Source organism: Acanthochromis polyacanthus, chromosome 1 (assembly GCF_021347895.1).
Source record: "Acanthochromis polyacanthus isolate Apoly-LR-REF ecotype Palm Island chromosome 1, KAUST_Apoly_ChrSc, whole genome shotgun sequence".
Lineage (NCBI taxonomy): Eukaryota > Metazoa > Chordata > Actinopteri > Pomacentridae > Acanthochromis > Acanthochromis polyacanthus.
This window is the reverse complement of record NC_067113.1, coordinates 61,472,786-61,485,747: the sequence shown is the minus strand read 5'-3', so window position 1 is coordinate 61,485,747 and position 12,962 is coordinate 61,472,786. Positions and strand designations below refer to the sequence as shown.

At 41.0% G+C, this 12,962-nt stretch overlaps 1 protein-coding gene across 13 annotated transcripts in view; it reads right to left on the bottom strand.

Moving 5' to 3' along the window:
- Positions 1-12,962, bottom strand: part of nav3 (neuron navigator 3) — a 660,678-nt gene that overhangs the window by 86,830 nt on the left and 560,886 nt on the right. For 12 of the 13 annotated variants that reach the window (XM_051948572.1, XM_051948574.1, XM_051948567.1 and 9 more), the window contains 2 exons: positions 3,454-3,864; positions 590-709 (listed from right to left, as the gene is read on the bottom strand). In XM_051948572.1, coding sequence (XP_051804532.1) covers positions 590-709; positions 3,454-3,864 — 531 coding nt within the window. The remainder of the gene's footprint in view (positions 1-589; positions 710-3,453; positions 3,865-12,962) is intronic. The other variant, XM_051948570.1, reaches the window with a different exon arrangement.

Sequence of the window (12,962 nt, the reverse complement as noted above, 5' to 3'; positions counted from 1 at the left end):
CACCACGTACACAAAGCAGCAGTTCTGTAGTTGACAGCTAAAACATGACACACAATTGCTCTGACACCATTAGCGTAACCAATGCAGCTCGTTTACACCGACTGCTAATGTTCCATCCCCCTGTTTGAAGTGAAGTTGTTCGCTGCTTCTGTTTAACAGAAAGCTGAGTAAATTCAATTCAGCCAGGTCTAAGGAGATATGTCTGCAGCTTCTACTTGGGAAAGTTGATACGGTTTCAACGTTTCTCGCCACAGTGCATCCCTTCTTGTCGCACACACGCATCATTGGCTGCACAGCACAGTCTACCAGGTCTGCCCTTGCAAACGTCCACCTGGCTGTAACTAAAATCGAATGCCAACTAGTAAAGCCACTGAAGCTTATACTGTCAAACCCACAGCAAAATGCTCCAGAGAGAAACATCAGCTAAATGCCAACAATCAAAACTGGGATGTGGAAACTGTATGCAAATGTGGATATTTAACAAGCGCATTCATCTCTGTCCTTGGATGAATCTCAAAACTGTGAGCTACACCTGGGTGCAGATGAATCAAAGAGGCAACAGCAAAACACTGACAGATTCCATCCTTACCTGTCGATGTCACCCTGCATCTCTTTACTTCCTCTCTGGGATATTTCCCGAGAAGAGGCTACATCCGAGGCTCGACCTGTGTTCCGTGCATACAGATGGAGACCACCGTCTGTTAGGTATCTGTGAGAGGAGAATTAATTAGGAGAAGTGGAGATCCAGTCTGAGGTGTTCAATATTCAACACATTATTTTAACTAAACTTGAGAGACACAGACTTGTTTGACTGATGGGAAGTCTGATTAATAAATACTGTCCAGGTTGTTTCTAGACATTTTGCAAGGTTGGAAAAAATGTTGAGGTGAGTTAGTGCGTCTGTGGATGTATACTACCGTTCAAACGTTTGGGGTCACCCAGACAATTTCAGGCTTTCCATGGAAACTCACACTTTTATTCAACATCAATGAGCCTTTCAACACCATTAGCTAACACAATGTAGCATTAGAACACAGGAGTGATGGTTGCTGGAAATGTTCCTCTGTACCCCTATGGAGATATTCCATTAAAAATCCAGCTAGAATAGTCATTTACCACATTAGCAATGTCTAGACTGATTCATTTCTGATTCATTTAATGCAGTCTTCATTGAAAAAAACAGCCTTTCATTGAAAAATAAGGACATTTCTAAGTGACCCCAAACTTTTGAACGGTAGTGTATGTGCAGCAGTGAGCAAGCGGTAAGACTTGAGGCTCCTGCCAGATAGCTATCAGACATGGCTGACAGGACATGGGGACCATTAGTGTTGAGTTAATTAAGCTAATAATTCAGCTAATCACCTTACCCTCCCAACACGTTGTTGCATTTTCTGTTCGAACACATCTTTAATCCTGCCGATGTTTTACTTCATCACTCTTCGCTTAACTTCCCCTCACAGTTCTCCCTTTTTTGAAAAGTGCATGGATAATAAGTGGGGGTGGGTGTTTGCATCACTACGCGTGTGGGATGTGAATTGCTTTTTCAACACATCACCCAGTTGCTCAAAGCATTTATTGCTATTGAGTGAGTGAAGGTCAGAGGCACCATTGTGTTGTGATGTTTTAGGAAAGATACCGACTCATTTTTTCTCGTTCTGGTAAACTGTCAGTATATTTAGTCCCCTCAAGGTTCATGTAAATGTATTGTTTGAACCTTCCCATTCAAGGTATGAAAAACCTATGACAGCCTTGGTGAATGTCAGCAGGCTATTTGTATTAATGTACGGAGAAAGATAGGTGAGGCCTTGGTGACTGAATGAATACACAGTAAACAATGAGTTTCAAGGTGTTTTGGACTAAGCTCAGTACGTGTTGTAGCACTGAATTATAATGAGCGACTTGTCATGAAACAAATGCCTTTTTTAGTGGTATTTTAGTTAGTATAAATGATGTGAGGGGCAATCTATTGTATCTGACAGAGATAACTTCTGCTTTGGATGGCAAAGCATAGCAAAGCACAGCAGTTATGGGATTAATATACACATTCATAGTGGCTTCATAAATCTCATCAAAATAAGCGGGCTTTAAAATGTATGGTAAGCTCAGTCTTCAGTGTAAAAAAAAAAAAATGGCCAAGAGATAAATGTTTCATGAGGATTACATATGGAGACAGTTTACAAAGTAAGAGTGAGGTCTTATCATGAAAAAAAATATCATCACCTCAACTAAACTAAACCCTCAAGTGTCAAACCTTTTAGGGTTTGGCTGATTAAAGTTAATCCACCCATGAATCTTGGTCAAATTGTGTACAGCTATCCTTCTGACAGGTTCTGAGGATATAGTCTTTATAGACATTCCAATCGATTTTAGCCACAAATCTAAATCTTTAATCAGTTGATTCAACTAGCCACAAAAATCCTCACCATCAAAATCTAAATCACTGGTTTGGAGCCTGCTATTACTCACATACCAGCTGACAGCTCAGTCTAGTATTTGCTCATCCAGCCTCTTGTGGAGATTTGGAGGGGAGTATTGATAGCGCTGTCATGTCTGGATGGGAGACGTAAGGCTAGCAGCAAATTACTTTAGCTTAGCATAAAAATGGGAAACAGAAGGAGATAGTTAGTCTGGCTCTGTCCAGAAGGGTTAAAATCCACCTACTAATACTTCTAGCATTTTAAAGTAAAGGGACATATTTTTTTGGTATCTCTGTAGCTCAACTGGTTGAACAGGTGACCCATAAACAGGGGCTACAGGGTCATGGGTTTGAGTCCAATCCATAGACATTCGCTACATATTATTCCTCCACTCTTCTGCCCATGTTTCCTATTTCTCTCCACTTTCAAAACTATACTAAAGGCTAAAAAGCCCCCAAAAATAACTTAAAAAGCATTTTTAAAATCTCATTTGATTTATCGATACAAATGCAAAATGCAAAAACTGTAAGATGTATTATTTGAGGGACTGTGGGCTGCACTATTTTGCTTTGGCTTCTATCATCTTGCCATTATGCTCAGGTTGCCTGGCAAACAGAAAAAGCATTGAGCTTCCAAGCTTCTCTACTGTAGCTTCAGACAGAGCCAGGCTAGCTGTTTTCTCCCATTTTCCATTCTTACTGATGAGCAAAGCCAACTGGCTGTTGGCTATAACCACATATTTGCTGCACAGATATGAAAATGGTATTAATCTTTTAATTAATTCTTGACAAAATAGCAAAAAAAAAAAAAAAAACACACACACATTATTTAACTATCCCTTTAAGGTCTGTTTGAGATTTGTTTACCTCAGTTAACATTAGATGAGAGTTAGCAACACAATAGATGCTGATTTCCCATCTATAAATCAAACGCTTTATATATCTGTAATTTATGATCAGAACATTATGCCTGAGCCTTTAAAGCAGGTGCTCAGAATTAGTCAGGGTATCAGTGGAAGCTAACATGCTAATCGTACCCGCTGGTGATCACATCCATCCGGCTGTTCTTCCCTAGGATGTCCCCATCACTCATGTACCCTGCCACCTCCATCTGCTTCCCTCCTTCCAGCCCTCCTTCTCCCTTGTCTCCCTGCTCCGCCCCCTTAGCCCCTGCTGCTGCTGCTGCTCGCCTCAGGGGGGCGCTGTACACAAACCTGGAGGGGTCCGAGTGCCCACTGTAGCGCCCTGTGGTGGTGCCAGCGCCCGTTGTGCCTGCCCTGGGCGCAGCGTAGCCGCTGGGCATTGAGGGGGCGTCGCCTGCCTGGAGTCGTGGGGTTTGTGATTGGCCCAGACGCCAGGCCATGGGGGAGGAGCGGGCGGCAAGTGCTGGTATGCTCCGCCCGTTGACCTCAGTGGTTACCGTGGTGTCAAAGGTGGTTTCTAGTGTACTGTGGAGACAAAAAGACAGAATTGGGAAATTTATTCTGACTCTAAAGAGACACATTCTGAACTATTTACTATCAGCATGGTACTTCTCAAAAATCACACACTTACTGTTGTTTAGCATTCTGAGGCGCATAGAGGGTTTTGGGAAAAGTGCCCAGACCAAAACCACAAGTCTCAGACGCAATATTAAGTGCATCGCTGTGCAAAGGCCAAATCATTCAGGTGAAAAGATCAGTAGTATTTTCAGTAGACAGCTGTCTGCAGTTGATTTGAGTACCCATTCCCCTCATATCAAATGCTGCTTCTTCGAACATTTCCGTGTATTTGTGTGTGTGTATGTGTGTGTGTGTGAGCATGTATATGTGTGTGACCTTCCAAAAGTGCTGTTTCTTCCAGTGTGTTAACTTAAAGGGGGAGGAGAGGAAAAAGTGAAGGCTCCCATGAGAACAGATGTCAGACCATCACGGTACATCACAGAGATACGGAAATGGAAAGAGGGAGACAGCAAAGTTTCTACTCAACTATCAAGTGAGTTTCATATAAACTCGTAAACTTTTATATAAACGTCACAGAAAATAAAATCCAAATCAGGTGCATCCACAAAGTTGAGCCAAGGAAATGTAAAAGAAGAGTATATACAATAATGACAATATAATGATTATTCATACAACATAAACGTTCAGGGAAGACAAACCTTCAACAACATGAATGATTTCAAGCAGTCTTAAAGTCTATTTTATGACTATCTGTCATTATCTCTGAATTTGTTGCCCTTGAACATTAAAGTTCTCTTGAGGAATATTTATGGACTTCTGTGTTCATGTTTGCTGAATAGTTCTATCACTACTAACAATGAAACTGCATCTTGAGGAATGGCGAGCTTGTGTAGGAGAAGCAGTGTGATAATAAGTGAAATGTTAGCAAACAAAAGCAGCCAAGACGAGAAGTGATGCAGGGAGACAAAGAGGACTGAGTCACCCTCCTGACAATCCTCCTCCGTGCAACTGCAGTCAGTTTTTCTCACCGATTCTGCGAAAGGATCTGAACATGTGAATACACAAAAAAATGCTACATTTTAAAGCATCCGTTTGCAGATCGTTAATTAGTGCTACCAAATTGACAGCTCAGTTCCTCTCACAACAGCGTGACAGGAGTATAGAAGTACAACGGGTGAGTCAGACAGCCTGTGAACACACAGATGAGATGACCACTCGCACAGCCCTGCAGCTTGACAGATCTGGATCCGGAAAGCCAAGCATGCTGCCGGTGCTACCTCGCTTGAGCTCTCTCTGCTGGGAAAAAGAGTGCACTGCATTCAAATAATGAGAGAAACAACAAACTTGTTAGAAAACCAGACAGCTGCAGTGATTGGCGTCTTTAAGGATAAGCTGCTAATGTGCATTCCAGTCACAGACATCTCTGTGTGGATGAAATAATGACGTGTGGTGCTATATAGAGTATATTTTGCGATGGAAATAAAACATACAGTAAAAGTGTAAACAGGATTAAGGCTTTTCCTGTGCTTGTTGGCATGGATGGAATAAACCGGGTATCATGTGTTTTTCAGGATAGGACATGTGCATTATATGCTAATACTGTGACAGTACTGTGAATCACAGATTTGATGTTATGCAAACATGCTCATTATATTCTCGCACTCGCATATAAATGAGTACTAGCAGGGATGGTAGAGTTTTGTTTCACAAGTAGTGTGGTACTGTTTTATCTTTGAAGGATTGAGCTGAAAAATATTAATATATTAAGAGAAAAAATGATAATGCAGTTTAACTCCCAAGGGTCATACAGGCTACCTGGGTTTCTTTTGTTTAGGCTGTAAAAGAGTCAGAAATCATACTATAAAGGATTGCTTTTACCCTTCTTTTTCAGAACAACTTAAGCTTTCAATATCTGGAAATATCTGACATGAACTATGTGTTTAGATGATGTAACAATAGTTTCAAGTGGAAAAATAAGCAAAAGTTTATTTGGATTTTTCAGGATTTGTCTAAATTAGGAACTGGAGTTGAACATGAACAAAATATGAGACAACAAAAATGTAAAATACAAACTATTTATTTAAATAATTACGAAATTTTTCATTTTATAATGCTTGTAAAATGACAGCAGCGCCGCTCCCGTGGAACTTAAAGGGTTAAAAGGAGGGCAGCAGCTGGATATGTGGCATGAGACGCCGACTTGGATGCCTGCTTCTCCACACTAGCCTTCATTAGGTGACAAAATCAATGACATCTTAAAGCGGCGTCGCACGCACACAGCAACGAGAGAGGTGCGAGAACGGCCTTGTGTGTGTGTGAGGACAGAACTCAGTGCCCCTGTGACGCCAAGTGCCAGCATGGGTGGGGCAGTGATGCCAGCCGTACTCACAGCACATCTCTATCAACACCTCCAGAGACACAAATGCACACACAAAGTCCAATGACACACCCACTGCTATGTTACAGTATGTAGCTAAATGAAAAATAATCCTTATCTGACAAGCGATCGCAGTCAAATATGGAAATACAGAAATCAATTTGCGGCGGTATAGAAATCAGAATCATTTAACCATTCATACACAATGTAGCCTGCTAAATCAGCTTATCTTTATCTTCAGGCAGCAGAGCAGGGGGGGAAAAAATGGAGAAAGACAGATAAACTGGGGAGACTGTGTGTGTGTAGGTGTTGAGATAAATAAGCGTGGAAAGCAGGGATATGCCTGAGCAGCAAGTACAGCAAAAGTGCTGAGATATTCTACACATCCAACCTACCACACATGAACGCACATATTTAATAATAAAAAAAACTTACAATAATACGATGCAATAAATTCCCTGGCAGTCTATAACGCTCACAAATACTGTAAATGTTGCTGTTTCTCAACATTAAGACCACATTTCCCATAAACCCTAAGAATATTTGCTTCGCCACATGATTGAGTATAAAACCAGGACTACAACCAAAATAAATCCTGATGGAGACTATTTTGTGCTTAGCCAAGAGCTCAGCGGGAGAAGAATCCATGTTGACAGCAGGGAGCTGCTTATTGTTGAACAGCAGAAGATATAAATACACTGGAACTTTCTCGGGCTGCTAATATTGAGCTTTGAGTTTAACGTAGTTCTCGGGTCGGTTAAGTAATGGATCGGGGTAGAAATGTATTTGATCTAGTAGCACTTCAAAGACACTGTGCAAGTGTCATGTACTATATTAGTCACAGTAGTTTCTCATAATCGCAGCTTTAAACTATCGACGCTTCAGTCACCATCATCCCTCTGAGGTATTTGGTATGAACTTAAGTGCACTCCTCACCATAGATTGAGATTTGAAGCATGAGTAAGGCATTGGCAGTGTTGGAATTCACTCCTTAGTCCAGTTATTCACTACTCCCTATATTATAGACTCTCACTGCTTCAGGCGCTTACAAATCATCATCATCATTTTGTATCATTACTGACAGGTGTAGTGCTGCATGGCTGTATTTTCGTTTCTATAAAATGTGACACGTGGCACTGTTGGATTCTTAGCAGAAATAACATAAAAGCCCCAATCAGATGTTTCTGTTCATCTGACGACTTCACGTCTAAATGAGCACTCTGGTCAGTTTTCGTTAAAAGTTATGAAAGCAATCTTGCTAGGGACCTAGTAACATTTCTGTATTACGTTCAGCACGGCACAAATGATGATCATCAGATTGGCATACACAAGTGACGTACTTCGAGTTGTATGAAGTGATTGAGGAACGTCCTTTCCCATTTCAGCACTAATATTTGCCCAAAAACATCACAGAATTCACAAATCACATTTTACAAGCTCACCAATGATATAATACAATCTGTGTTTGGACTAGGGCTGGCCCGAATAGTGGTTTCTGGCCTCCGAATATTCGTTCCGCCCCGTAGCGTCGGACGGGGGGCGGGGTTTGTGGCGGAGACGGCCCGAATATTGGGATCCATTCGTCTGGTCTCCCGGGTCCAAATTTTGCCTTCGTTTTGTCTTCAGTTAAACTGAAGAATTCCCAAACACCGGTCTTCAGCAGACAGACTGGCGACTTGTCCAGGGTGTCCGCTGCCTTCGCCCAAAGTCAGCTGGGATAGGCTCCAGCACCCCCCGCGACCCTAGTGAGGATAAAGCGGTGTATAGAGGATGGATGGATGGACGGTCTTCAGCATCTTGTCTTGTGTTTATGCAACGAAGTGAAGCGTGACATCAGAGTCGGCAGCCACCCAGCCATTCGGGTGGTGGTAACAAACATGAATGGATGAGCAGAGATGAGCCGAACACAGCGGGATGAGGTGAAATGGGCCGAAGGCAAAGGGAAAAGACGAGCTCCAAATGTTTTCGTCTGGGGGGGAGGAGGGGGTGATCACATAGACATATGTGTATATGTTTATGTGATCACACAACGGGATGAGCCGATGTGGGCCGAAGGTGGAGGGAAGACAGTAACGCCGAATATTCGTTCCGCCCGGTAATGTCTGACTGGGGGTGGGGGTGGGGGTAGAATATTCGGATACCAAAATTAATGTCCTGATACCGTCGTAGCGAACGAATATTCGGATATTCAGGATATTTGGGTCTAGCCCTAGTTTGGACAAAACATTAACAGAAGTTGAAGTTTACTTTGTTGCTTCCAGCTGCTTGTAGGAGTTTTACCTATGAGTTTATTAAATACTTGCAGCATTAAAAGACTATCTCTTTGGAAGGAACGGCAGATTTATGTGATGATCTGCATTGGTTTGTCTGTCTGTCTGTTAGCAACATCACTCAAAAACGGAAGAATGAATTTGGATGAAATTTTCAGGGAAGGTCAGAAATGACACAAGGACCAAGTGATTCGATTTTGGCAGTGATGCAGCTTGTAGTCTGGATCTATGGATTTAGTAAAGATTTCTGTAGCATTGCGAGATGGCGGCACGGCAACAAGTGAACACTATAGTTGGATTAGTGTTCACTATCGTATAGTATGTCGTTGTATACTATACGATAGTGTTACTTATTTAAACCGACAATTCGGAAAAAGTTGTTTTTAACCTTGCTGACATGTTTCAACAGCTTCTGCTGTCTTCCTCAGAGCGTCATCTGACGTTTAGTGACGTGTCCTTTTTATCACGTGGTCGGTTTGACAGATCTGTCAGATCAGTAGAAGCCGTCGAAACATGTCAGCAAAGTAAAAACAACTCTTTCCAAATTGTCAGTTTAAATAAGTAACACGATCGTAAAGTGAACACTGCATCAGCTGCCTGCTGACGATCATTGCAATCCTACTACAAATCAACCACTGCGGATTAATCAGGACTTATCTGTCAGAAATCATGAAGAACAAGAAACAATTGGTTAAATTGTGGGGGTGTTTCTGAGTCCTATCAATTCCTGTCACTTGCTACATTTAGGTCATGCAAATTAGTGTCTGTACATAATGTATGCAATACATTATGTGTGTGTTATGAAATACATGCATAACACATGCCTGTGCTCAGCGGTCATTTTGTTTGTGGGTACACCTATTTTAAATGACCACATTTTAGGTTGCCGTGATTTCTGCCACAAATTTTTTGAAGATTTCAGCCGTCGGAAATGATACAACAACTGAGCAGCCGACTGAGCACTTTTCTTGTTATAAATCTGAAATTTGTTATACATTATCCCCAACATGGAGACAGAATTAGTCAAGATCTAAAACTGTGTACTTTTATTCAGCTCAGACAGGTGACCTGTCACACAGAATCAGTTTATCAGCTGCAATTAAATCATTTGCTGCACAGCAGTCATCCTCAGGTTGAATCCTGAGCTCCATTACAGGAGTCGGATAGTTTAGTTTACTGTTCTTAAAGTCAATCAATCGATTTCTTGTTTTCCATGAAAACTCACACTTTTATTCATGTGCTAACATAACTGCACAAGCGCTTTCTAATCATCAATTAGCCTTTCAACACCCGACTGTATTTCTGATTCATTTAATGCTATCTTCAAAGAAAAAAAACTGCTTTTCTTTCAAAAATAAGGGCATTTCTAAGTGACCCAAACTTTTGAACGGTAGTGTATTCTACTATATGTTGTGCTAAATTAATCATCTGGTATTAGGGACTGATACTTTTGAGTTATGTTATTTTATAGAATTTGTGAGGCTGTATCATTTTCATCACGGAAAGTCCAGTATTTCTTTAACTTGGGTCGTTACAACATGTTGTCTGCAGTTAATTATTTTCTAAAGGAAAATTTCAGTTATCATCCAGTTGTCTGTAAAAAAACTGAAGTTATGTTATTGGGATTTAATAATTGTTGTGCAGTAAATAAATACAACATAATAAAAATAGCACTAAGATTGTGTTTTTTTATAAGAAATTTTGAAATACTGCACTTAAATGTCGAATTTATACGCAGTGTACGCCAATAATTGCTGTTTAGTAGGTTATACAGCTGACCTACAGACGGCTACCTTGCTCAGCTGCTTTCTAGTTTTAAAAGGGAAAAAATACAGGCAGTCATGTGAATTTGCTTGCTGTATGGTATGTCTGTGTGTTTGTAGCAGCGAAGATTGGCATCAGTGCTGGCAGATGTTAAATCCTACTCGGCAGACAGTAATTCAGAGCTGTTGGTTACTGCCATCACTGTGCAGATCTCCAATCTAGACCCTGAGAAGGATCTCCGCCCCGTTGCCAACACAACTGCATATCACACACACTCCAGCCACAACCGCTAAAATCACTTTCCTCTTCCATCATAGACTGAAAACTCATCTGTCTCAAAAAGTAGCTCGATTTACTTTCATCCAGCTGAGTCCTGTCACTTCTCCTCGCAGTTTACTCTCACAAGAGCATTGTCAGGGCTTGAAAAGTATCTCTGGCTCTGACCGATCATTACTGTTAGGCACATGTAATTTTGCTCGTTTAGGATTTACTTTCACTGTAGGGCTGCGATCACTGCAAATTGTTTGGTATTAAAGTGTCAGCTCATGCACATGCTCGCGTCTGAATCCCATACATGCACTCGAATTGGACCAACCGCTATCTCCTCAATTCCAAAGCAATGAATAATTTAGCCTGCCCCGCTCTTTCTGTTTTCCAAGTGTAAACAGAAAATAAACAAACCCAACCTGGTCGAGCTATTATGTTCAAAAATGTCATGTGGCAGCATTGCTGAATCTCCATGGGAATATACAAGGATCCCTCAGGTCCGAACAGACGGGGAGACATTTGAAAGAGGAGATGTCCCTTCTTACTGTGCTGGACTTGTCCTTGAAGATCGCGCCATTCGTCACATGTAGAGTTGTTTATTTTCACTTCAAATGTCAATCAATACCATTTTTCATCGTCTTGACAGAAAAAAACCCAACAGCGCTGAGAAATTAAATGTGTTTTCTGATCAATACAAATTGTCTGCGGAGGCCTTGACACATCTGGATCTTCGAACAATGTCGCGGATGTGAATCGAGCTGCCACGAATTCAGCAGCCCCAAAGAAGGAAGGTCACTTGAATGAGAAAAGGAGGTTGTTTCAGGGCCAGAGAAACTGAAGCTTAACCACACGAAATAACTGAAGACAAGCTCTATTGACTGGGTCAATAATTTTAGGTAACATAGCTGCCATCAGCTTCCTGGCCAGCTGCACTTGAGTTGTAATATGAAAAGAAAACTCTCTAAGAAGCACAAAAATGTAGCAGCATGGCCCAGTACATAATGATACAAAGCTTATGGTGGAAAAAGCTGATAATAGTGACTTACATAAACAAATTAGGAATGGACGTGTAAATGCTGTGTATCTAAAGGGATTTTCAAACAGGTCCAAAAATGTTAGTTCCACAAGGGCTGTCATTTTAAGCCAAGGCAAAATATTTTTTTTCTGACAACACTACACTGCCCACCCAGAAAGGTTAACTGTAGCTTAGTTTAATCACAATATTTGGAGCTTGATGTTTCCTCTCTGGGATTGCTACATGATGAATAGCTGAATGCTTTATCATAATATAGCACTGTCACAAGAGTGATGGGTTAAACATCAGTATTTATATATTCTATGTTTGAAGGCATCAAATTTATACAGTGGCGATGTCATACACATTTGATGAGCAAACTGCATTCAAATGTAAAAGAACTCCCACTTCACTGACAGAATTCTGCTCCAGATCTGATAGGAACCACTTTCCAAATTTTAATTTTCTTTGTAGGCAACAGCTGAAGCAATTCTGCTCCAACATTTCCTGTCATTTTGTGTCAGCTACTGACAAAGAGTGTAAAGATCCCATCAAATAATAAACAGACACACTGATGTTATCTAAAGTGTAGTGATACAACCCACTGAACACTTTTTCTTGATAAATCTGATCCTGCATAGAGTGAAATTTGAAAACAAGAGCCAGATGTTAATCTTGGGAGTAACGCTTTAACATACAGACAGTCCTGTCTGACAAAAACGATGCTCCTGTACAACTAAATTCTTCTATATGCTTTGAAACAAAGGTTTAACTGGTCAACAGCAGGACTTTTACCAAGGAAACCGCTGCTGTTTCATTTTCACTTACTGCTTAAAAAGAATGTTCGGTTTTTTAAGTGTTGTTTCGCTTTAGCAAAGGTGCAAAGAGGTTTCGGATGCGATTTTGGAGAAATATTTTCGAAATGTTGCTGATCTATTTTATCCACATAGCCAAATTTGACCATTACTCCCACTGCCATTTTAATCCTAATCTCTCTTTGTATTTCTGCCTGTCTTGTGCACGGGCTACAATACACGAGGCACGCTGGCTTTACCTTTAAGGAAATTTTCCAGTTTTATGTTTCGGTGGCTAACGCTAGCTGTTTAGTCATGCTGTCTGCATGGCTGGGGAACAAACAGGCATAAAGGGAGAATCCCAAAGAGGAAGCAGAGAGGACAGAGTGATGAATATGACAGTCATGTCTACTCGAGCAGAACAGTGATTAATTACCTAAGGTGCCTCAAATTTTCATGGTGATTACAACCATTTCTTATCCTGGAGAGAGATTAAGATGGCCTGGCCAGGGTTTTGTCATGAACAAAACGGGCATGCATACACTAAGACTCCCCTTACATTCAGAATATAAACACGTCCAACACAAGCACACACTGTACCTTTTACCATTAAATCT